The sequence below is a fragment of the Neopelma chrysocephalum genome, unplaced genomic scaffold (genome assembly GCF_003984885.1).
Source record: "Neopelma chrysocephalum unplaced genomic scaffold, ASM398488v2 Primary Assembly neopelma1_78, whole genome shotgun sequence".
Taxonomy (NCBI): Eukaryota; Metazoa; Chordata; class Aves; order Passeriformes; family Pipridae; genus Neopelma; species Neopelma chrysocephalum.
In genome coordinates this window covers 1,672,224-1,699,234 of record NW_020897739.1, presented here as the reverse complement: position 1 = coordinate 1,699,234, position 27,011 = coordinate 1,672,224, and the positions used below count along the sequence as shown (strand labels likewise).

The 27,011-nt window shown below is 40.9% G+C and overlaps 1 protein-coding gene across 10 annotated transcripts in view; it reads right to left on the bottom strand.

Annotated features, from left to right (window-relative positions):
* The window catches only part of LOC113970728 (bifunctional heparan sulfate N-deacetylase/N-sulfotransferase 3), a 136,497-nt gene that overhangs the window by 34,933 nt on the left and 74,553 nt on the right, over positions 1-27,011 (bottom strand). For 7 of the 10 annotated variants that reach the window (XR_003535304.1, XR_003535305.1, XR_003535307.1 and 4 more), the window contains one exon: positions 3,848-4,974. Coding sequence is in view for 5 of the 10 variants with exons in the window: in XM_027689944.1 (XP_027545745.1) it covers positions 3,848-4,828 (981 nt within the window). In the remaining 5 variants the exon portion in view is untranslated. Of the gene's footprint in view, positions 1-3,847; positions 4,975-10,901; positions 11,027-24,580; positions 24,601-27,011 lie in introns of those variants that run through there. The other 3 variants (XM_027689948.1, XM_027689946.1, XM_027689949.1) reach the window with 3 other exon arrangements.

Below are 27,011 nucleotides of genomic sequence, written 5' to 3'. Positions count from 1 at the left end.
TTAACTCTTAAGGAACCACAGAACGTGCATGTATTGGGGAAATGAAGAAAAAAGGTAGACCAAACCAAACTGCCCAAACCACCAGCGCTGCACAAACTGTCAACAGGAAAAAGAAATCACATTTAATTTCCCCCCTTTTATCAGCTGCTTTTCCCTTGAAAAATCTCAATGCTTTGTAGTCATAAAAATTTTACAAAGAGTAACTGTAACAAAAAGAGATATTAAATTAGTAGACTGTCAGCCAGGACAATCATGGTCTATTAAGATAAACTTACTCTGTGGATATCTAGATAGATTATTCTCTGTATGTCCATTTAAATGAATTACTTGCACTGCACGGGCTCTTAGTCTTTCTAAAAGACACAAGGAAAATAAAATATAACATTGTCACAGCATAATGGTCCCTCCTGCCTGACAGACAACAGGAGAGAAAAAAGTTACTGAAAAATGAATGTGGAGATGATATTACCAAGCTTATTTTCAAAGTAGGAGGCAATTAGACCATGGAATTGTTCTCTTCCATTATTTCTATTATACCAGAGGAAGATAAAGTAAATAACTATGAAGATGGATGGTTATTGTTGACACAGTGACAGCTACTCAGTATGTTACATTGAAGAACTATGTTTTATCAGTTCAGATTTTACAGAGACAGGCAAATCTGTAACAGTAAAGTAATCTAAAATCTGCAGCACTATTTCAAGTTTTTGGGGTCTTTTTTCTTGTTTTTTTAATTGAAGAAGCTGTAGTGAAATTGGAATCAACTTCATCTGTTGTTTAACAAGACACACCATTTATTAGTTTTACAGGATTTAGGTTGATAAATTATGTTTCTAAAAGATTTTCAGAAGGGCTCTTTATGCTTGTGTTCCTGACACTACAAGTACTCAAGTTGAAGTACCACCACTTTGCCTCCTCTTTAGAGGTGGAGAAGACACCCATATTAGAGGGTCTGCTTTTGACCTGACCTCTTTTGAGGTCAATATATAATACTGATTAAAAAATCACCCCTTAACCTTATGACAGCAATTTTTGTAAGTGCTCAACTCCAACTGACACACTTTAATGGGTAGGGCAACTACTAACTCTTCTGGCCTCTTGAACATCTCATTTAGGTATCTCAAGAAGAAATTCCCCTGCAAACCTTATCTTACAGGTACTGGGACCTCCCTCCTTGGTCACAGTCAAAAAGCACAGGACACGACTCAGCCTGAGCAGGGGGGTTGGACCAGCTGACCATCTTATTTTTGCTCTCAGTTGTGCATTAACCCTCCAGTTCCTGAACTCTGCCCCATCCAGAGAACAGTCAGAACCAATCCTAGAGGTCCCTCTGGCTGGTGGGAGCTTCCTGAAGAGTTTGACATCGATTTGTGTTAACAGAGCACACGTAGAAACATTTCCCTCACTCTCAGCAAGCCCACAGTCCTACCAGATACAGCCAGAAAATACTAAAGAGGAAACATGCCAAACAAAATTAAAGCACAAAAGAGCATCCTACTCAATTCTGCACTGCTAGTATTTAAAATGTAACCCTAGTAGAAAGGAGCTATCTGGAGTACTGCAATTATACAAAGTCTACATTTAGCAACCCACTTTCACACTTGCAGCGCCCAATTCTCCGTCACAGTCGCTGCAGCAGAGCTCAGTAAAACACTCCTGTTTAATGGGATGTCATTTATCTGCAAATATACTTTACAATAACGGATTTTCAACTACTGCAAATGGATTTTGTCTCATTCCTTCCACATGTCATTGTGCCACAGAGGATAACTTCTTTGATATTAATAGTAATGAAGATGCATCGCATCTGACAGCCCTAACAACATGTTTAATAGAACATTTTAACTATAAGTAGATGAAGAATCAGAAGGGAACCCTTTTTTTCAGATTCCACTGTTTCAGAACACAGTGCTGTATAAATGAAATTATCCTACTTAAAAGTTATTTCCACTTTGATATTATTTCTATTTAATTTGACAGTTTTATTTTGGGAAGATTACATTCTGACATACCGCAAATTATTCTCCCAAAACAATACAGTTTATCCTTCTGTATCTGCTTTAATCAGATCTGTCTCAACAGCCTCCTGCTTTTGGTAAGTAATTCTGGCAATTAAACGTCCTAACTTACCCTAAAACAATCCAAAGGTGTCACTTTCAAAGAGAAACAATAAAAAACATACCGTCTCAAAGTGCTATTGCACAACACAGTGAGAGGTTTATTCAGGTTTTATTTTACATATTTTCTTACCAGAAACTGCTGCTTCTGCAGAAAAACGGGAGTTCTGCAGTGATGTGGGTCAGACCTTATTTCTTTCCTGTGATCTGAGTTTGCATTTAGGAGATTCTCCAATCATTTACCTAACTCAAACACTGCCATCATGTCCTCCACAGAAACTCCATTTATTATCTCTCCCCTTTATTTCAACTCTCTCCCATGTGATTTGTTTGCATATGGAAAACACCAACTTAATGAGAAGGTTATATCTCAATTATAATTGCATGTGAAGAGAATGTTTTGGAAAAAAGTGTATGCTGCAATTTTAAAGCAAATTCAAGTTTAACTGCAGGTTCAAACCTTTTGTTTAAGGAAGACCTATATGCAGAGTTACTGCAGCTTAACAAATTAATGCTGAAAAAACCAAGAACTTGGTTTAAAATTAAACAAAAATAAACAACTGCACAAAGTGCTGTCCTTGTCTTTCCTTTTCCCAGTTCCTCTTTCCACTAAGAAAGTTTTAACAAAACATTCTCCTTTATTTCTAGCACAAATGGGGTAACAATCAGCATGTGACAGATTTTTAACTTCTAGATCAAGTAGAGTTGTACAAGGTGACTTCTAATTATCTGCTCTGGAACAACACTTCACAAAACACAAGCCAGGTACACAGGAAGAAATAATGTTAAGATGTTACTGCTACTGACCCACAGCTATCACCTCACTGCAACAGAACAACAGAGTGGAAAATGACCTTCAGGAATGCAACACTTCAAATGTTAAAATGGAAATCATCAAGTCATTCAGCGACAGAATGAGCTTTTAAGACCAATATTAACACAAACCTTCCTTGCAAGTAAGAGCCATAAAACAGAGATAAGAGAGGTGAAATGCTGCAAGCAACTCCTGACATCCAAACCTATTTCAAACAGCTAATAACCCAGCCTATTCTTCAAAATTTATGCTGACATTTACTATTGCTCACCACATTTACCTCCTGCTTGTAAGACTAGCTGCATGCCCATCACATATGAACAGCTCCTGGGTCCAGCCCTGAAGTCCTGTGGTGTTTCCAAACACAGTGTGTGCTTAGAGAGAAGGGATCATCAAAGGAGAGTTAAACACTCTGCCATTCTGTTTAGAATGCTGTGTTGGGTGGGTTGTGGTGTGTGTGAAAACACTACTGCTCTGCCCCCTTTTCTTTATCAGTTACTTGGCAACTAGTTGACCTTCATTTCTTTTTGGGAGATTATTCTCAATATGTAGCAAAGGGAACAGAATTCAGAGGTGCCCACCCCGTTTATAGAACGTAGCAGGGATTTGTGTGTCACTTGAGAGGAAACAAGTGACAGTAACCAGTGAGTCACCTTATCTTACACCCTTTTCTAGTACAGGTACAAGCAACACTGCACAGACTCTTCCCCTGCCTGCAGCTTGAAGGAACTGCTTCACCTGGAATCACTGACTACTCAAAGAGACCAACTGGCTTCTCTACCAAGGCCCAAACAGTTTGTTTGTAATACTTTCTGATCTACATCCGCTGTGAGTTCAAACCACTAACAACTATTCACTTTAAGAGAAAAAACCATCACTTTGCTGTCGTGACCATTAGTTTGTGCACATACTTTACCTGTACATCGTTGGTGTTCATCCTCGTTCCCTCCTTCCCAACGAAGATGTCATCTATGTCAACCAGAATGTACCTATCCAAGGACAGTCTGAGCTTCTTTCCAGTTAGGAAAGAGATGGCATCTATGAAAATCAGCTTGTGCAGCCAAAAATTCAAGTTATTGCCGAAAAGGACTCGTTGTATCCCATCGTGGAGCCCCAGGTCATGAATTACCGTGGCATAGAGAGCACTGAGAGCAGCAGGTGGAGAAAGGTTTTCTGGTGTCTTTACTTTTGCAAATATCACTGGTTGATAAGCTGTGTGATTAATCTGGAAAACAGCCCAGTCATTTCCAAGCAAGGGCCCTTTCTCCAGCTTAGAAGATTTAGTCACATGGAGCAGTGGGGAATGAGGGTTAATGCAACAGTCCTTAATACCCAGATTGCTGTGGACATGGAAAGGAAAACCCTTCAACTGAAAGCTCTGCAAGCTGTTCTCACTGCCTTTGTGAAATCCAATAACACCTACACCATATTCTATACAGTACTTATCTAGAAGGCCTCTGTTCCAAGAGTCCATATTCACATACTTTAGAATATTTTCATACACTATGAGAGCGTATTTGCCTCTATTTTTGTCTATAAGCACCGGGAGGTCACCTTTCCCAGGAGCAATCTCAATGTGGAACTGAAATCTGCTGGATTCCAAGATGGTTATTATATCTTGGCCTAACGTGGAGTACTGGCTTTCCACAAACACCAGCACTACAAGGTCTGTCCTCAGGGGATCAAGAGGCTTCATGGTCTTCATCTCCATCAGCTTGTATGGCAACGGTTGAGGATCACCACATTCCACTTCTGAAGAGATTTCAGGAAGTTCATTTTCCTGTTTGTAGCCATTATACAAGTAGTAGGCAGAAATAACTATGCTCACCATACAAAAAGTGGCCAGCAAAATAACTGTTCTTTGAAAATGTCTGTGAAGTTTCAGGATAAAACTCATGGTGTTTACTTGCCTTAGATAGTTCTCGACAGCAGCATGAAAAACAAACACAGATTCTCAACAACTTGTTCCAGTCCTGTGAAATCTTTATGTCACCATTGCAGCACACACATCTATCTTCCACAGAGCTTCACCAGAGGTATAATCTAAGAAAAAAAGAAAAATCAGAGATTTAAATGGGGCATTGCATTTGTGAAGTATCATCCCACTTAAATTAATGGGGAGCAAAGAAATCATTACCAGGCAGTAGTTTGGGGACCAACAGCTCAAAACTTTGCAATATTAAAAGTGATTTCTCCCTGCTCCCACTAGCTGCCATGTGCATTTGAGGGTCTTTAAATCTCACAGGCTCCTCACCCCAGAGGATCAAGTAAAAGAGGCAATGAAAATGCAAGATATGACAGCAAAGAATTTCCTGTGTTTCAGAAATTCCTTTTATCTGAAGAGAAAAGTTAACTCCAAGTAGACAACTGCTGACAACTCAAATACTTAAAGTCTATAACCTTCCTCCTCCTGCCCCCAACAGGCTGGGGAACCTGATTAAACAAACTCTATCTTTTATTACTTTTTGAAGAACCAAGAAGTTCTAAACAAAACATGCACATTTAAACTGTTGTATGCACACATACTGATATACTGTATATTAGATGTGTTATAGAAGTATTTTTAAAACACAACTTTTTTCCTGCAACATTAGAAGAAAACAAATAGCATTTTACTGGATTGCGTAGCTGTTCAAATTGTTAGAAGCACATCACACTCCTTTGCATTAAAAAAGCCATAAAATAATCCAGCTCTTAAATCTGAGAAGAGAGAGTAATAAATCAAAGGCTAACTCAAGAGGCAGATCACCTAAGGATATACCTATGCTCTAACTTGTACTTAAGGAAAGCAGTCATTTTTCAAGGCAGCAGTACAAGTGCTGTCAAAATGTCCCTAGTAAAATAACTGGACAGGGTGACAAGCATAAAATAATTATCATAAGTTATAAGGGAAGGTTACAAGCAGATTTTGAAAAATATTCATGGTGTGAAGATCTAGAACATGCCATTGTAACTTCAGTGCCCGTCCATGTCCATGTGCAAATGGGACTAGGATAAGCTATGTATGTGGCATTAACATGGTCATTTCCCAAGAGCTTAATCCTTCCATTCTTGTTTGTTTTTTTAATTCTACATTGTAAACAAGCCGGTCTTTCACTCCAGGTTTTCAAAAAAGCTGAAAAATATGAAGTACTTCACAGCACCTATGTAACACTCACAAATTTAATTATATTCCAAAGACTGATCTTCCTAGTGCCACAATGAGCATAAAGCAAAAATAAATGAGGAGAAAAATGAGATAAGGGGAAAAAGAAATTCCAAATCATCCTAGTCATCAAAACTGCAAAATTAAGCACGAAGAGCAAGCGTAAGTGAGCTGTCTCATTCATAGTTAAGATTCCTTTAGACCTGCATCTCACCAGATAATCCTGCTGTCTGAACAGATAGATTCTACTCTCTCCACCTGCTACTCCCTTTCTGTTCTGGGAGGACTTATACCCAGCCTTGAACCCTGCCTGAAGCTGCACAAAGACCTGCTCATAGCTTTTAGGCAGGACACCTGCCTTGCATCCAGGAATGCAGCCTCACTAATCAGTGTTAGACAAAAAGAGAACATAATCCCAGCTCTCAGTAACTTAGAGGCATGTGAAAAGAAGTTAAAGAATGTATAAAGACCTAACAACAATATGAAAGAACCTTTAGAAGGTGTCAAAGAACATTTTCAAGTACTGAGATATCTGATCCTTGTCACATTAACTTAAAGAATATCACTTGAGATAGCAAAAGAGATACTTAAGAAGTAAGTAAGAAGTCAGGTGACAAAGAAGGAGCTCCATCCTGAATGAGTAAAAACAGAGAGAGATGTTTCCAGACAGATGATTTTTCATTACACACATGAAGGGTTTTCCTCATTTTGCATTTCCAGTTCAGCTGCCTGAGTGCCAAGAAACACATAATTTTAGTGGCTAAAATTAACACTTACTGCGTTGTCTAGAAGAGCTGAACATACTCCCACTCCTCCTCAATAACCACAGACCTGGCTGGTCTAGGTAAAGAAAAAAATGAGAACTCACACTGACCTAAGCTCATAGCAAGGAAGGGCTCATTAGACAGAGTTGGTTGAACTGCGTATTATGGAAGGGTTGCAACCCAAGAAACATTTGCAGAATGGATACAGTTCCTAATACCATTCCATGGAGAAGAAAACCTGGAGATGGCCCAAAAACCTCTATTTTCTTCAAGAAAACCCCTGTCATTGTATCCTTAGCTCCTAATTGCAGGTGCCTCCTGGGGCTACGGAGTGCAGCTGTAAGGAGGAGCGGCTGGAAATGTCAAGACAGATGTGAGGTTTGACTCTGAGGAATGAGGAATTCCCCAGGACGCAGCAGGACACAGCCAGACTTGGCACACTGAAGACAGTAAGGAAGGGGAATGGAACACGATAAGGCACAAGTTTTAGATGCATGCTCTCTTGTATCAGCTTGATGCTTATGTGCTTTTCACTTACTTAAGGACCGGTTTGCATGGCAAGAGTTCCAAAGAACACAGAAAGCATAACATAAAAACCACAAAGAAAGCATGCATTTAATAATATCAAAACAGTTTCAAAGCCTTGACAAGGTACAGCTGCTTTCCTTGAGGAACAGCAGCATTTTACTCTGAGCAACAGCACTTGCTGGATATTCTAATGCCATCTTACAGCACATGCTACAGTAACTCATCATGCACCCACCTTGGCAGTGGTACTGACAGCTTGGAGGGGCATCACCCACAGCACACTGTGGAACCTGCTGAGACCACTACAGTGACCTCTATCACACCTGCAGGCACGGCTTCGGGGAAAATGGTCCTGGTTTGCTGTCACTTCCAACAGTAAAACCAGACCAAAGGTGTAAGTCAGAATGTACCAACAGTCTGTAAGCTGCTGGAAGCAGCATTTCAGAAGAGGACATGGAGTCTTACTTTCATGACAAAAGAATACAGAATTTTACAAAAGAAAGAAGAAGTCATGATAACTCAAACAGCAATAAAAAAAATAATCCGGCTGTAAGAAAAAAGCTTAAAGGAAAAAAAAATCAAAGAGTCTAGAAACTCTTTGCAAGAGTTCAAGCTTGTTAGTATTGTTTCAGTGAACCCTATGTTTCATAAAGGTACTCCTGGGATAAGTTTTACCTATAAAATAATTTGTATGGTATTTTTCCATGGTCTGTAGCAATAAAATCTGCCTCATTTTTATCTTCATCTAGAACTTTATTACTTTGGGACAATCTGCATTTAATCTCCTACAACCTGCATTTGATCTCCTATTTTGCATTTTCATCTGCCACCATCTGAAAATTCAGACCAGAACCTTCTACCTGTGTTGTTGCAAGTACGAAGTCTCAAAATGCTTCCTTTAAGGTGAAAATTAGCATCTTTGAATATTCAGCATTTGCTTTTAACTTCTGGACTCACTACGGAGGAGATGATTCTGCTGAGAGAAAGCTGAGTCATGGAAGTAAGCTTTGCATTTTACTCTGAATACAAACAGCAAGGCTCTGTGTCCTTCTCATCTACTGTAGAAGTGATTCCTGCAGCCCAGGACTAGTTCACATGAAAATCTTGTGTGTATAGGAGAGAAGTATCACCTTATTAAGTAGAAGATTTACTATTCTAAGCAGTACTGCTGGGCAGTCACAATTACAGGTATCTGCAGCAGCAAGCATCAAGCAGATGCATTAGAATAGAGACTTTCAACTATGGGGTTTTGTTTGGGTTTTTTTTGGTTTGTTTTTTTTTAAATTCACTAACGAGGTAGTTCTGAGGACAAATGCCATGACGAGCTCCAAAGAGCTGAACCACACCATAAGGAGCCTGGCAAGCTCCTGCTATTTGCAGCCTCCTTTAGTTTGCTGTTTGATCGGTAAAAATAAATGACCAAATCCTTGGCTTCTATAAATAATTTCAACTTGATAGCCCTAATGGAAATACTTCCAAGAGACAACACTGGCTGGGGACTTAGCCTACTAATGAGATGCAGCAAACACACACAAAGAACATGAAATTCCAAGTCTTCAGTTTTTGTTTTCTGGCAATACAATTTATCCAATAAATAGCACAGCAGCCTCCCCAGAACTCTCCTCTTCTGATAATTCCTATCACTATATTCTGGTTCTGTTCCTTACCAACCTGGCCACTACCACATTGCTAATGACATACTGCTGATTTTTAAATGAAGGCTAAGTTTTAAATGAAGACTAGACAAACCCAGACATTATTCAGCATGTTAATGTAGGCATTTACATCTCCACTGATTTGAATGCTATTTAATTTCCTTGAGCATACAAGTCTGTTTTGGCCAGCCACTATGAAATATGACCTTAAAGGGAGTAATCTGGAGTCATATTAGTGTTACTAAAATGGAAATCTTTGGATATATAAATGACATGGCAAACAGCACCAATGTCCATTTGAAGAGAACGAAACGTGGGATGGATGGCAGTGCTCATATTTTAAATTAATTACGAAAATATGAAAGTAGTCTCTAAATACTGAGTGCCCCTACTTACAACACTGTTCTACTGACTGGAGTATTCAAGCAGTGATAACTCAGACAAGTGAATCCAGGCTGAGAATGAGACCACATGACTGCATATTAAAAAAACATTTTCAACTTTAAAAGATGGTGATATGAGACATCAACTGTCAGGGGAAGTCTTTGGGACCCTTTAGTATCACATAACAAGCCCTGGAATGTGTAACTGTTGAAGGGCTTACATTCTCTCATATCTTTTAAAAAAAAAAACGAGAAAAAGGAATGGCTTAGGTAGAACAACAATCGGGGTGGATAGAAATGCTCTGTCAAGTCCTTGGGGCAAGCAGTTCTCAGTTTCTATTGTACCTATGACACCTTTAGCTTCATGCTGCATTGCCTCATGCAGTACCACAGACCCTTATAGGATAGGAATTCATGCATCACAGTTCATCATTAAAGGATACTTACAAAGATTAAAAATATAGTATTTAAAATAGTTTAAAAGAAGGTCTGGAAGACTTTAAAACAATACGCAAGTTGGGTTAGGTCTTCAAATTACTACTGTACCTTCATATAATACTTTCAACTGAGAAATCTTAAAGCACATGACATAGCATACAATTTTTCTGAGATAAACCCTATATACTTTTCAGCACTTGCAGAAACATCACTATCTAAAGAGGAAAAAACGATTTCCTCAAGGTTTTTAAGGCAAATGTACAGCACATTTTCTGGTCCATGCCCATACCTTTACTTCACCCTCTGGCTTCTCCCACAAGTGCCAAGCACAAGCCAAGTGTAAACAGTTAATAAGGCAGAGTTCAGCACCCTTCCTTCCTAGAGACCCGACTGGGGACGCTGACAGGGAGAGAAATCCCATTTCTCCCACCTTCCATTTTATTAAGAAGAAAAAAACCCCATCACACCAAAACCTGAAGCAATTATCCAGCACATCAAGTAGTGAATTAAGCAACATAGAAGTTTTCTGCCATTTCCCGAAGGTTGCACACGACAGCTGAACCGAGCAGCATTACACACCAATTTCTGATGGGATTTGGAAATCCAATCAGCAATAAACACCTGAAGTTATTAATAATTACCGCACTACGCTAATTTTTCCCCAAGAGAGCCCTCGCCAATCCCCACAAACACTAGAGGGCAACCGCGTCGCGCGGAATAACTCCGTGAGGAGAGGGAGAGGGAAAAGCCCAGCCACCGAAGGGCTGCCGAGGGGACCGCGCCAGGCAGATGCTGAGTGCGCCGAGAAACAAGGAAAACAAAACCAACCCCCAAGAAACACCACAGAACCAACCCGAAATCGCTGCCCCGCTCAGCAGGAGCCCCAGCGCCGGCGGCCGCCCCGTCCCGCCGCGCTCCCGTCCCGGGCGGTGCCCGCGGCGGGGAAGCCTCCGGGGCGGCTCGGGCGCAACTTTGCCGGGGGAACGGAGCAGGCGAGCGTGGAGTTGTGCGGCTTCGCCCCGCCGGGCCCGCGGGCACCGCCCGCCCCGCTCGTTACCTCCAGGCGCGCTCCGCCGACATGTCCCCGCCCGGTGTGCGCAGCTCCCGCTCCTCTGTCTCCTCTGCGGAGGCTCCTCCGGGAGAGGCGCCGGCACCCGGCGGGCGCGGAGCCGCCCCGGGCGCGGGAGGTGCGGCGGGGCTGCCCGCCGGGGGTGCAGCACCGCCCGCCCGCCTCGCCGCGCCCTCCCGGAGGAGGAGCCGCTCCGCGATCGCCGGAGAGGGGCGGGCGGGGGCTCCGCCGCGCCACCTCCCACATCACCGCCCTTCCCTCCGCGGGAGCCTCGCCCGGGTCGGGCGGGGGGCGGCCGTGGCCAGGACCGGGGCCGGGGCCTCGACCCCTCAGGCTGTTCCCGCCCTCAGCCCCCGCGGGGGCTGCACCTCACGACACCTGCGGCGCCTCCTCCGCGAGGGACCGAGGGCGGGATTCCCTCCTGTTGTGGTGTTTTAAACTCCTGTTTTAAATAAAGAATGATTTTTAAATTTTTTTCTTTTTTTTTTTCTTTCTCCGAAAAAGACTTAACAAGCCCCCGCTGCAATCGTGCCGAAGGGAAGTTTAACTCACACACTCGCTGTCGCTGCAGGTTTAGGTCTGGCCGATTTCTGAGCCGGTTTAAATGTAGTGCACAAGGGTGGAAATTCCATAAGGTCAATTATATTTTCTCAAGACAATATGGGGTTAAAGCCTTGAAGGAATGTGTTTGCTGCCTCACTGCCTTTCTTTATTGAATTTCCTAACCCCATGTTAAACAGAGTTAGTCCCTCTGTATTTTTCACTGATATTCTGCATCCCTCGCTCTGGAGATGGGGCTATTCCATTACTGCAGGTGAGGGAGTTACGATTCCCTGTCTGAACTGCATTAGCTTTCACAAATGGGAAATAAAATTAATAAATTTTACAAGTGCCCTTTTGATCTAGCTAATTTACCTCGCAATTGCCTGGTGATTGTTAGCTCACCTAATGGCTGACAGTTCAATACATCAGATTAACTCCATCACTGGTGGTTGTCTGTCGAAACCCTCCTTTCTGTGACTAACTGAAGGCAGAAACTTAGAGCAAAACCAGCTACAGTCATCTGAACATTACTTTTCCAAACATCAGCAGAATTTACAGCAATTAATTCAGGAATACTGTTATTTACTGCTTTCTCCTCTTTTTTCTCCCTTTTATTCTCATGACACACTCTAAACACCCCAAATTTTAATGTTTTCTAAGCTAAAAAGCAGTGCAAGGCCCCAGGTTCCATGAGCTAGACTTCTAGAAGGACAGAGGACTTGTCACAAGGACTTTGTGAGGTTAGTAACCCCTGGAATAGAAAGCCCATCTAAAATCCTGTTGCTCTCTCAATATTCAACTGAAAGGAATTTTCTCCCACATTAAGCTTCTTGACTGTGTGGATACGCTGATACTGTCTTGTCTTGTAGCTTCTCTATTACAAAGGACTTTTCCTACAACAGGTATGGGGCAGAAGGCAGCCAAAAGTGACTGAAATTCTTGAATCTGTGCTCAAACTCACCGTTTCCCTCCTACCATTGTTTGTGAGCAGCTGGCACTGTTTTTAAGGTATCGCTGGCCAACATGGACAGAGAAGCGCTGTCCTCGGAAGCACTTGGATGCTCACAGAGATGTGCTAGACATCTCACAGCTGAGGGCTGCAGCACTGCACGTCAGCAGCTGCAGCACCGAGCGCTTCTGGCAGGAGTTTTAACAGCTTTCATCCTTCATGGTGCTACTTTTCAGTCTTTTGCTCTTGAGCTATCACTGTGGCGTGAACTGGGCACGATGTCTTAGCCATTCTTTGAGCAATACATCTTAAGACACTGCTGACTGTGCTTCTGGCCAAGATCTGTGGTCCATAATAGCTCACAAAAAATAGGTAAATGAGTACTAAATACGGACAAGAGATTAGGGAGGAGGAAGATGGCAGTCTTCTGAACTGTAGGCAAAAGAGAGGCACATCTAGACAACTGCACAACTCTTGCTGCACCATGAACTAATGCCTCAGCTTTTTGCCTTTCTTACTGCTGGCCTCTACATGTGAATGCTCTCTTTCTCATTCATATTTTTCTTCAAATTCAAGTCTTCAGATGGTGCTTCCTCCTTTTGCATAACCAACACTTTCTATCTTTCTCAAAGGAACTGAATTCTATCTTTTCTCAGGGTCTTACCTCTTTCAGGCAAGAAACAGTTCTAATTATTGCATGGTTCTAAGTCTGCAAATGAACACTTGGTCCTGCTGAAATCTGTGCAAAATTTAGACATTTTTATTATGGTGTTTATTACTACAACTCCCACCACAAATTGCATCTATTAAGATGGACAGATTGATTACCTTGGGCATCACTCCACAAGCCAAGTAACTCTCCAGTAACTCTGGAGAGTTACTTGTAATAACAACAGTTTTCAATTAATACAGAAATATTTTATCCAGTCCTGCCATTCCAAAGTTTAGGTATATCTTTTAACCCAACACTGATTATTATTTGTATTATTTTTGTTGGTATTGTCTTGCAGGAAGCCATTACAGTGAGGCATTACAGGTATTTGAAAACAAGGAGCATCTCAGCAAGTGCCTGTTATTAGTAATTTCATTATTACTTTTTTAAAGCTATTACAAATGCTACTAGTCAAAAGGCAAAGTTACTGTAGATTCTTAATGCTTTCTGGATTAATCAGAAACTTGTTAAACTGGAAAATGTTTTCTTTACAACTTTCGTCTATATAATGAAGAGAAAAAGGTGGCCTAAGATTTTGACTTGTGGTAAAAACATAATCAGCTAAGAGGCTATCTCAGAGAAGAAAAAAACCCCAACACTGTTCAAGTTCATAACTGAGCTACATTGTTCTATTATTGTTATTACAATACCCTTCATTTGTGAAGTGTTTAATGACTGTTCTGTAGGAAACAATACAGGAAGCCAGCCACGCTTCTGGATTTTCTCTAAAAAGCCACTAGCTTTCAGATGGAAAACACATTTATTGTTTCTTTTCAGTACTTTCTATTTAATTTTCAATACCTTAGCCTAAAAAAAAACCCACTATCTGCATACATTGTAGTAATATCTTTCAAGCCAGTGGAAGGCAAGTTGCTAATTACATGCTGTGGGTGATGACTACTTGGCAGCAGAAAGGCAGTTTTATCTCTAGGCTTAGAATAAACTATTGTTATAAATATGTTTTGTTCCATGTTAATCAGGGTATCGAGACAATTGTCATCTTTGTACAATGATCAAATGGGCAGCTTTGGAATTCAAGAAGCTCAGAAAGTCATTAGGAATGTCTGTTCTAAGCTGAAAAACCACCCTTTACTGCTCAAGTCACATGCCATGTGAAGTGTAAGACAGACCCATTAATGAGGAGGACTGAGCATTTTCTGTCGCAATTTACCAGCAAATTTGCTTATGAAAAGAGAGAAAAGACTCTTCCTTCCCATTGTATCAGGTTCATGGGTTCCAAGTTAATAAATATGCAAAAAAATAGCAGCATAGATTCAGAATGTATTAGTTTTAGTGAGTTGTTTTGAATGTATGTCAATTTGAGTGAAAGCTCCTTAGCAATATTGAAATTGGTTACAGGAAAGCAATAATGGGGATGGAAGAGAATTAGAAAGAAACCAAGTTGTTGTAAGCACAATCAACACTTTAAAGCATCTTTGCCCTTTTAAAGAAAGTAATATGTAATTAAAACTGCTGTTAAAAATTGATTTTAGCATATGTAATAAAATAGGGCACACTCTGGGCTAAGAGGAACTGGCATTGTTACCCTAAAATCAATTCATTTTCCCCCATCAATAACAAAGGAAGAGTTCAAGAAAAGTGTTGGCAAAGAGAGAAAACATTAAATTGCTATACCCAGTGCTTCAGTCAAGCAAATGCTTCCCAAAGCAGAATGTCATTCACAGTCAGCTGGGAAAATCATCATAATTTCATCTTTCCTTTCCCTCAGCTAAAGCAACTCTGGAGAACACGGCTAATTGAGTTAATTTTTTTGTAAAGAAAAGCAGCATTCTTCAGCACTGCCTTCAACTTCCTCACGCTCTTCCCTTATTTCTACATAAATAAATTCCTCCTGCCTTCCGTGCTCCTTGAACACACAGCACCCAAAGCACGGCCCAGCTTCCCCGCGCCCTTGGAGGCAGCAAACAAAGAGCAATAAGCAGAGGAGTTTGCAGAGTGGGAAGTTATTCAGCATGCAAGGTAACACACCACAGGATCAATGACAGGACTGTCTGCTCCAGACTGAGAGCTCATCAGCTGGAAATCACTGAGGTGAGAAAGGACGTGGGTACTACTCAAAGTTAGAGAATGGCTGTCAGCTGCCAAGGGGATGTGTCTAGAAAATACCACAAGCGGTGCCTGCAGAGGAAAAGAAGAGGTGGAAATATCAGAAGTGTTGATGCTATTGCATAAGGCTGAGGTAAATCCTCACCTGGAATGCTGGTTAAAGTTCAGGGAAATGATACAAAGTGGAAGAGGTGGAGAGAAGAGCTGTTACCACGATTAGGGGAATACACAGCCTGTCCTACGATACTCGAGGCGAAGGTTGAGGTGATGTAGGTGCAGCATGTGAGGGGGAGAGACAAACACGCAGCGGTAGCTAACAAGTATTTTAGACTAAAAAGATTTTTGGCATAATGACCACTGGGGGAAACTGGTGCATGAAGTTAGGCTGGAAATTAGAAGCAGCTCTTAAATCATCAGAATGAAGCATACCCATTCTGTGAGCAGAGTTCACTCTGAGCTGGAGCCTGAGTGACCACCACCCATTATTCATCAAAGTGCTGGATTGGGCTTGATGACTTAAGAGGATCTTATTGATCCCAGTGACCCCATATTTTTTATTGTGCTGGGAGATAACAACAACAGGAACACTGACAGTAAATCCTCCTTGTTGACGTTGAAGCTGCTACAGCTGGTACAGCTGCAGGGGTTGGTTTGTCACACTGGTTGTTTCTCACCAGTGAAGAAGAGCACCTGCATTCTGTTCACATGAATATGAACATCTCCTTCCCAGTCATCATTTTTTAATGAAAGCTTGTATTCTGGAACACAAGATGTTTGCCTCCAGGGAAATGTATCAGCTTGTCATCTGTCCCAGAAGTCAACAGGTAAAGAAAAAAAAGAAGAGGAAATTGTTTTCTTTCCTGCCAGAATTAATTTGAATACCTTATTTTTCTGCTTATTAATATTTCAGTTCTCCCCAAACATGAAGTGGATTAAAATATCAGATAAGCTGCTAGAACTCTTAAGTTTCTCATATATTATTTTGATTTAATGATAAGGAATTATGTCAATAGGTTGCCCATATGTAGACATGCACCATGCTCAGAGATCTTAATTACCGTGTTTTCATCAAGCAAGGATATTCATGGCAGCACATATTATCCAGGGTATTATCCTATATTGTAATATGTGATGCCACATGAATACCATATGGGAGAGGGATTTAAAAAAGGTTACAGGCTAATAAGAGTATTTTATTCCACTCAGAAAACTCAAGAGAAACAGTTCTTTTCAAAGATCCAGAGACTGTAATTACATGCAAAATGTTAAGTCACCTTAAAGGCAAATGCTAACCCAGACGGACTGACGATTAAAACTAAAAGCTGAGATTTCCTATTGTTATTAGTGCCCCACTGCACCAGATATTGTGCAAATATATGACAAAGGTGGCTTCTGTCACAAGGAGTTTAATTCTACCTTTCAGCTTGTGTTGTTCTAGAGCAGAAATTGCAGTAGGTTTAAGCTGGCAGCTGGTGGCCGTGTAATAGCAGTGAATTATAATGCTTTATAATGCCACAAATTTTGTACATAATTCCCTGTGAAGTTTCCTAGGAGCTGTGCCTAGAAAATGATGCTTTTGCATCGCCCCACATGTCAGCCTTACCATTTTGTTTCATTTACCCAATGTGTGCCACAGCCCTTGCACATCGTGCCTTCTGGGCCGTGGACTCCCCGGACAGGGCGCGGAAGCAGCTGGAGAACTAAGCTGAGTCCCACAAAATCTGGATACGTTTCCCTGCCCATTCTTCCCGTGAAGCATCCTGTGCATTGTGATTACACAGACATGTGAACAGTAAACGATGCTCCCACCACCCTTCAGTTCAGCAGGGGGAGCACAGCCGGTATTTCTGCTGCATGACAACACTACTGTGATTCTCTAACGACCCCATTGTGTTTACAACACGATTTGGAATCACCTGGATAGTGTTTAAAGTCTTGATCCTGCAGACAAATAGAGTGTACACTTGACTGTACACACAGGAGTAGTCTCTGGAGCGAGGTCTGGACACAGAAGGCTCCTGGGAAGGCTGAGGCATCCTGAGTTCAAAGAAAAGGTCCAGGTTCACTATGAGGGAGCTCCACAGCCAGCAAAAGAACTAAAGAGCTCTTTTTCCTGCCGAGGAGCTCCCACCTCAGTCCATTTTTGCGTCAGGCATTTTTCACTGTGGGGCACTATCAGACCTTCTCAATTAGTACAGGGCGCTGTTTTTTAGCTATTTGGGTAGAAGTAGTGTTTTTGCTCTTCCAAACACTATTTGCTGTTCGAAGCTTGTTCCAGACTGCAGACTGATGGAGGTGCATGTTTTGCCTGTAGCAAAGGACCATTCTCCTTCTTTATCTTAACACTGCAATCTTTCTCCTCTTTGACATAAACAGTGTCCAAAGTACTCTAATCCCAACCACGTACAGTGCAAGTAGAACAAACAAGGAATGATTTATGCACACTTGCTGTGCTCTATATCTTATCAGATGAAGATGAATTACTGGGCTGGACAGGGACACATTCTCCTGAAAAATCCATCTTTGTAGATTCTGGTGCTCAATCTCATGCCTTGTGCAAATATATTTTAGGATGCTGTCACCTTTCTCCACTTGGTGCTCTCTGCTGTGCCACACACAGGACACGTGGCCCTGAAGGAGTTGTGGAGCAGTTCCCTCCCTAGCAGACTGCCACAGCTGCAGGATATGCTGTCCTATCCCTTACTCACAAATGATTCTGCTCTTGTGTTCTATGACAGATGTCATTTCCCAACTTCTGCCAGATGTTGACACTGTTATTTAAGCAAAAGCATTCATCCTCTCCCTCTTTCCTTCCATCATCACGTTGTACACACTACACTCTGTGCCTTTGCAGCCACTTCTGAGGGACAAATCCCTGGGTTTATATACAGAGCAAGGACTTAACTTTGTTGACATTTGACAGAAAGCTGAGGGTCTGTATCTTGTGAGAAGTCACAGTATAGGCTATGTATAGACAGCTGTAGTATAGAACTGATGCTTTCTTCTAGAGAAAATCTGTATTTGAAAAAGCATGAGTTGTTGATATGTGTTCACTTGCTATCAGAAAAGGCCCAACATAGTTTGTCCTTAAGTCATTCCACAGATATATTAGCTACTGCTTAAACCAACAAAGCAATAAATTAATACCAGACAAGCTAATTTTTCCCCTTCTCCTTTTATTTTCTTCAGTTTTCAATATGAAGTGATCAAACTCAAATTTAATTTGCGCCATCCCACAGTATGTTACCCTCTACTCACGTAAACACTGAAAAAAATCCATTTTCAAGCTCCTTCTTCCAAAGGTAACACAATGACAGCACTTGTTTGAGACAAGCTGTTTTGCAGTTCTTAATAAATCAGACTTTACACAAGCATTTCTAGAACTCTTCTTCTAGAACTGGCAGAGTAATGAAGAATGTCCCTACCTCTTAGTTCTCAGACCAGAATATTAAAATGCTTTTCAACAGGTTTGATTTCTCTGTGAAGTTTTTAAATTACAGTCTATATTCTTGTTTTTCTCAGCACAGCTTCCTTTGCAGGAGGCAATACTCTGTGATTTCAGGGTCACAGCCAGCAGGTACCTGCTCCTTCGCTGTATTCCATCTTAGGTATTAAAAAAAACTGGCTGTGGTGGTGCTGGATGCTTTCCCTGCCAAAGGCATCCATTGGGAACTGAACTGAGAACTCTTGCTTCACAAAAGCCACTGAATAGCAATTAAGAAAGGTTTATTATGGATTCCTTCTGCATACAAAGCTACTACTGACTTAAGAGGATTTTTTGCATGCCAAGAAATGTAGGACCGGGTCTCAGATGGTGGTGATTTCCAAATGGTGTGGACAGAAGCCAGCTTGAAACATCAGCTCTAGAAGCAAAAAGCTCTATGAGTGTAATGATGCCCTTGAGACACTCAGTTATATAGGTCTTTGCTTTAAAAACAAGGAATCACATCACTTTTTCTATCCTTTAAATAAAAAGAATAACATTTTCCCATATAATCGTGAGGCTGCATTTCCAACATGACCTAAGGAGTGTGATGACAACTCCTGTATTCTTCAAAGAACCACTGCACAGAAAACATCCCCCTGGTCTGCAGCAGACATTCCCTAGTGCAACATTTTGTCTTTCAGCCTTAATTGAATTCTGAAGCATTTTCTTGTTCATGTTGTTGTCCACACAAGCTTTTCCTTTTTCCTTTTTTTTCCTTTAATTAGATGTACCATTTACAATACACCTTCTACCAAGTCAAAGAATAGAAGAGTAGAAATCCAACATAACAGCCAACAATTCAAATTGTTAAATCAAGCCAGGAGTCAGTATAATGCAGTGTTAATTTTCGTAAGGTAGATAGAATATGAAATATTTTTATCTCCCTAGTCATTAACAGAGTACATTAGTTTTCTGTTTTGAAATCAGATAGTTACCAAGAGCTTTGTCTTTAAAACTATTTTATGAAACTAAGGAAGGAAAAAGCTGATACTTATTGAGGAGCTGGGAAATTGTCACCATGTTGGACACTCAAGTTACTTCAGCATTAAATTGACAGCTTAGGCAGTATTCTTATAGGAGAACTGGGAGAACTAAATCACATTAACCCTCCTGCCACCTCCTGCTCAGACGGCTGGGGACAAAATAGATATTTAAATTATAGTGCCTGTTCAGTTAAACTCATTTCTTCGGCTGCTGACCAGGAGCAGCAGGATTTCAGGAGTGATCTCTCCTCTTCTGTTACTCCTAATTATACATGTTCTGAACTGCCACTTGTGCTTTATTGTGTACAAGAGGGAGAAGTGCTCTATCAGCCGGATTTCTGGGTACACTCACACTTCCTGTGAGCTCTCCAGTGGGTGTCCAGAGATCACTCAATGCTCAATGTCAATAAAAGAACTCAGCTCTGTTCTATTCCCCCCTCCAAGGGACTGTGCGTAACAGCACAGGCTCACAGGTGTGGACATGATGGATAAAGTACAAGAAAAAGGACACACACCAGAAAGGCCTCTGTGCTTACAATGATGAGTTTTTAAAGTCACAGCATCTGATATTATTTCTTCCTTTCCAAACTAAAACTACTGAAAAGAGCCTTGAAGACTATTGCTGAGCTAAGAACAAAGTGATGCAACTAACCTGATGGTGATCTGCATGCATGTATTTATTGCTAACGTTCAGATATGTAAGCTGGTACTCAGAAACCAGTCCCATTTCCTGGAAAACATCCTCAAACCCTTCCTCAACTACTTTGTCTCCAGGACTCATCAATCAGCCTCTCCTGATTGAGGTGAAGGACTTCTGCTCTTGTTCATCAAAAAACACACGACCTTTTCTTTGATCCTATTACAAGGCAGCAGCATTACTGGCATAATGTGTCTTTGTTCAAAAATGCCCCTTTTGTGCTTCATAATGTGCACTTCTCCAACATTTGTAATAGTTACTGGCACCTCGCTAAATGAAAATGAATAAAAACATCACCTGCTTCAGTATCATCTTTTTCACAAAGTTTGCATTCTGCTGTCACTCACCACTTTCAGATGAAAAACGAGCTCCCCCCCGCAAATTCCCAGAACTTTGCTCATTCTTTTGTAGCTTTTATATAGTGTAGTGCACAAAAGAAAGACTACCTGTTGTGTCAAGTGGCAGAAAAACATCTACTAAGCCTTATCCAAATATTCCTGCATAATGAAACCTTTCCTGTACTCCAGTCAGTCCATGAAACTGAAGATCAAGTCTTAAAGGCTCATTTCCAGTATCTCCTCCAACGGGAGAAATCCAGGACATGATTTCTTTTGAGAATGAGCAGAGCCTACATCCATGTTGCTGCTGAATTTCATTTACTTCTACAAGAAATAAGTTTTCCTTTGTGGGATTTCCAAGTAGCAGGATATATTACTACGTTCTCTATTCCTCTTTTAAATGAAGGCAGTAAGACTCAAAAATATGAAGCTTGGACACAGATGTAAAGGGTCATAAAGCAACAAGAGTAAACAAAGTTCAGAATAGCAGGGACCCAGTGACACTGGATCTGTTGAGTGAAGCTGGACTGTACTGCTGGGACAGGCTGGGTGAAGGGATGGAAGGAGGTAATCTTGAAGTGAGGGAATCCAAAATGACCCTTGTGAGCTGTGAGAGCTACACAAGAATTGTGCTGGATGGAAATACTGCTATGGTTCTCTCTGTCTATCACACTTGGTCCAGCAATAAGGCAGATTAATCTTTGCTCCTAATCTCCTCCTCCAGTTCTTCGACACACAGATTGCCTCATCTGAGACACACCTGTCTATAAATAGTGTCCAAGGGATCAGGGGCAATGGGCACACACTGAAACATTTCTGAGCATCAGAAAACACTTTCTCACTCTGAGGGTGACTGAGCACTGGCAGAGGGTGCTCAGAGAGGCTGTGGAGTCTCCATCCTTGGAGATGTTCAAGGACCTGGGCAGCCTGCTGTGGGTGACTCTGCTCGAGCAGGGGGGGCTGGACAAGGTGACCCCCAGAGGTGCCTTCCAACCTCAGCCTTCAGCAGTTCTGTAAAACCAAAGGATTTACTCTACACTTGCTGCTGCTCTGTGGGTGTTCCGTCACGAATACTTTAAACTCCACTTTTGTAGATTCTCAAAAGTCACTGTGAGATAATTGTTTGACTTGCTTGACTTCCTTGAGGACAAATTAGTTCTCCTCATATGTGTTTTACCTTTTCTTACATTATTATCTTCCTCCCATAGACCTTTTTCAACAAAGCAAAAAAAAGGGTGATTTTAATGACAACATTGCCATAGTTACTGCAGGGTTGAGCCCTAGAAAATCATCAAACTTTTCTCTCCTTTTTTTCCTAATGGCGTTTTTAGAGGCAAATTACCTGTGGTGCTTCCTGCAGTTTATTTATGCTTCAGAGTGCAGGAATACACAACCTGCAGGTCTTTGGCTGCAGAGCCCTTCACCCTGCTGAGAGCTGGTATGATTAAAACCCAAACCCCGGTGTTTCTAACTCACACTTGAATTTAGGCTGGTGCTGGGTGAGCAGCCATACAGCCTCTCTGCTCTCAGGTACGACTGGATGGGTTTCTGTGACAGCTCTAGCCAACCTTGGCAGCCTCGGAGTTTTACAAGTTGCTTTGCTTTAAATGCAGTCTGTGATGCTGGGGCCAGAGTAAGTACAAAATATGTTACCCTCAGATATACAAACAAATCTCTGAGGCACAGTAGATGTTCGTACAAGAATGTTCTGCTCTGCTTGGTTCAGTCTTCTTGGTCTGTAACTTTTAGACTATACCAGAATTGGAAATAATTCAAAGCTGGGAAAAAAAAAAAAATCTCATTTCAGAGAAGCTTGCCGTCATTTTCAAAGAAAGCTTAATTAGTTTTCTATCCCTGTGACCAAAAAAGCATGTCTTTTCTTTTGTCAGACCTGAAAGAATTATGGAACTTCAGCACAAGTACATGTCGTGATGCTAATGAAGCTTTGCCTTAGTTTCAATCCACTGTAGGCAGAAGCAATCAGACTAAATCACAGTCAGTAGAAACAACCCAAACACAGAAAATCATAACCAACCCCAAATCCTATTTTCTCCTCCCTTTGAAGAATTTGAGGGAAGAGCAAAAAAATGAAGAGATTTATTATTCTTCTCTTGACCTCCATAACACATAAATGTAAATATGTAAATAATACATAACTTGAAGCTGCTCACTCTTTTCTTCTGGTTGATACTTGACTTATATTCAAGAGCAGCCTGAAGAACAGTCCACTTCAAAAAGGGAAATTCCTGCAAAGTTCCATGGTTTTGTTATGATGAATACCTAAGAGAGTCTTTGTTCATGTCCATGGAGCTATATATCTCATTAAAAATAATTTATTTCATGTCACTGTTTGGGTGGAAATCCATGGAAACAGTACACATGGGGATGCAGCTGTGAAATAACTCCTCCTGCTGTCTCTAAGCCAGTTCAAAATAATTCACTCAAGGTCAAAAAGCTATTTCTTTTGGTTTAATTTTTAATATAGACACAAGGATGTGCACTCTACTTCAGATACAAACCAGCTGACAGGTATAGGTTTGATTCTGAAATATACAACTCAGAGCTAATGTCAGTATAGAAAGATTTAGGAAATACCAACTTTATTTTTGTTCAATATCCCACGTACTTTCATGCCACGCATAGAACTTAAATCAGTTCTTATAGTCATGTGCTAATAAGGATGTGCATGGTGATATTTCCTTTATTGCATAGTATAAAATTCTACCTTTCCAACTTGATGGAATGTTGGATTTTGCAGAACACCAAAACAGAACACGTAACCATTCCAATGAAGTTGTGTGTGGATGCCTTAATTGTTTGGGCTCACCCCTATTGAATACGACAGCGAACCTTCGAGTAAAAGCTTGCTGAAATGCTCGTGTTTAAGCTCATAACAAGGTTAGAGTTAACAAAAAAATCTTGGTGTTGAAATATTTGAACATTTTATCCTAATATTTATTGCCAAAATTATTTCCTGTAAGCCCTTGACATTGAAGCCCTTCACTTTGGTAACTGCTTGACAAACACAGGACAAACGTGGCTGTGTCTACTGAAGAATGCAAATATCAGGGAAGGGATAAATACAAACACACCAAGGGCAGGCAAAGAAACCTGGCTGGAGTAACTGTAATGCTTCCAAGCAGTGCAGGGAAAATTAAGGACAACATAACTGAAGTGGATGAAGTGGGAGGATCCGAGAAGCTGGAGGACTGTGGGTTAAGGAAGCTCAGATGAAGACCACTGGGGTGGGGTTCTGGACAGAATTTATAGATGTGGATGGGATCTCAGTAACACCCTCCTTCCTCACTAAACCTTAAAGCATCTCTATTCCTGGGATCCTCTCCTGCCTACCTGGCAATACCCAAAGCTGCCCCTAAGTCAGAATCACAGCCTCAGAAATTAAGATGCTCTGACGTGTGCTAACATTTATCTATGGTATCTCTTCAACTGTTCTCATTAAAATTGGACTACAGTTACTTGTAGCCTTGCAATGTGTTAAAATGAAGAAGGAAAAAAATACTTTTGAGAGCAGTTAATTTGGAATTAAATTAGTTTCTTGGCAGATCAGAAGATATGTACATACAGAACCTTATTGAATTATGCCAGCGTGCTGCACGATGTAAGAAAGAGCAAAGGACAGGGAGACGCTGCTCCGCACAGAATTGCAAGGCTGTATCCCAATCAAATGCAATCAAAGGAAGAGAAAAAAGAACATGAAAACAATTTTGTTCTGAAAGATCATTTATCTTTTTTGGTTTTTTAAGGCAGGTAAAAAGAAAACAGTTTGGTGTTCCGAAAATAAATTTAAACACAGACCTCATTCAAGTCAGCAGGCACTTTTCCACTGACTTTAGTAAGGGTCTTTCTGACAGAAAAGGTACCACAGCCCACTTGGAATTAGTCTGCTGTGACTTGGAGATGATGGAGGGTGTTGGATGAATCACTGGACACTGGGTGTTGTCTGAGGAACAAGGATCTTGACCCTTCCAGGTCCAGCTTGAGAGAACAGAGAAGCATTCCAACCAAAACACACACACATCTGTACTTCAAAGGGGTTAACTTTCCAAACCAGGAGAAAATATGATAGAGATGGAATGTGAAGACAATTCATGCAGAAAAATACGAATAAAATTTATTTAAAATCAAAACCATACTGTGAAGAAGGAAGAGAACTTCAGGCAACTTCTGGTTTGGTACAGAAACAGAGGCAACAATAAAAACAAAGCCTATTTCTAAATCTAGGGATGGAATAAACGAGGAATAGACAGACACCAGCACAAATTGCAGGTACTTTTGCAGGTACTTTCTGTACTCTAGTACAGAAAATTCATATGACTTGCTAAAGACATAAAGACTCAAACCCATGATGACCAGAGGCAAATATCTACAGCTGTTAATAGAGATGCACAAGAGTTGGAACTACTTAATGGATATTCATAGAACTGTAAAAACAGGACTGTGCACCTGTATCCTGTGAAAAGAGGTGCTCTCCAGCCTATCAGTTGCAAAGAGGATGCTAAACCACAACCATGGGGGACACGTGTTTAAGTCAGGAGATCCAGATTATTTCTACCCAGAAGCCCAACATTTTGTGTCAGAAAATTTGACTGACAGACATTTTTTAACACATCTTGGAACACCAGAGCACCGATAGAACATTAAGGCACCAAATCCTTGTGCCAATATTTAAAAATCTCTGTATGGTACACTCTGCAAATATGGTAAATTCATAAGGAAAACATACTTTGGGGAAAATCAAATTGATTGTGATTCAGGGTGGGAGAAAAGGAAGAGAGGTAAATGTATGCATCTGGCTCGACATATGTTTTGGCTCAGCTCTGTGAAAGGAAAAAGATACATCTTGTAAAGAAATGTCACAAAGAACAAGTGATAAATAATGAATAAAGATTCTGCTTTGTTTGTTTATAGAATATCAAGAGCATCCTGCTAGGTGCATTTTCAATTATCATTCCTTCTGCAAAGCCCTACTGTGATTGCTTTAACCTTGATTTTAAGACAGCAGTAATGTTAATGTGCAAACATATTGGTACAGCCATGGTAGCAAGGCAAGAATGGTGAAAAGTGTATTTATAAAGCAGTAAAATCACATTAAAACTGCTATGCAATAAAAACTACATTGTAGCAGCATCTGGGAAAAGGGTATTCACAAACCAATAATATCCTATTAAAACTAATGTGCAATAAAAGCAAAGCGGAGCAGAATTTCTAACAGGCTTCAGACCAGGGCTCTGGAAACGGGTTTGTGACCTTTCCCAGGATTGCTGGATCCAACTCAGCACTTCAGGCACTGCTCAGGGAGCACCCAGGACACAGCTTGCTTTAAGTAATGAAGATTTTTCCCCATTAATCAAACAAACTCACCAGTGTGGTCTGTTAACCAATTATGCAGCAAGGAACCTTATTAAAAAGTACACCTCAATCTAATTAAACTATCCTGATGGATAAAAGAATGAATATATATGTGTGCTTCCAAATCACTGTTTTCAAATAGCACACAGTCATACTTTCACAAATGCTATGCTCCTGCACCCAAACTGCAGTCAGAATAACTGTATTTGAGAATAAAGAGTGGGATATTATCGAATAACTGATTTGCTTACAATTTGAACCACCTTTGCTGCATCTGATTCTTCCCTATGGCAACTGTAAATCTAAAATCCACTGAAGTTGATTGGAATTTCTGTGTGCCAGTGAGCAAATGTCAAACTCCCCACTGCTCAGGTACTGTTATACTAAGGGAACTTGATACAGAAAAACAAGAAAAATTAAAAGTAAACACTGGCAAGTGAAATTAATGTTTGTCAGGGCTGTGGTGGCTTAAATTTGGAGGCTACTATGCAACAGTAAACAAACCTTTCTCAAGGTAAGCTGCAAACCAGCACACACAAAGCAATCAGGGTACAACAAAGCTCCAGAAATGTGCTCAGGATACAAAAAACCAGCAAGAAAAAAGAAATGTGGTGGTTCAAGTGAGAATCTCTGCTGACAGGGAGATACAGCAGAGGCTGTTGGGGAAACCAAGTGGGTACCAGACAAATTATCTCATTAGGGACAACATTGCACTGTTATCCACCTCTCCTGTGGACTAGAGCAAAACTCACCACCACCACTGCTGATGCATCATGCTCCTTGTTCTACTGGAATTAATAACTACTGTGGGCTATTTGCTACAACTTCATGTCTTACCCCGAAACCAAACCCTGGAAACCCACACATATTCAGTGTGCCATTAGAAGATCCTTCACTTAGCTCTTTACCAGAAACTCTTCTCATGTACATCACATGCATGAATGTGCTGGCC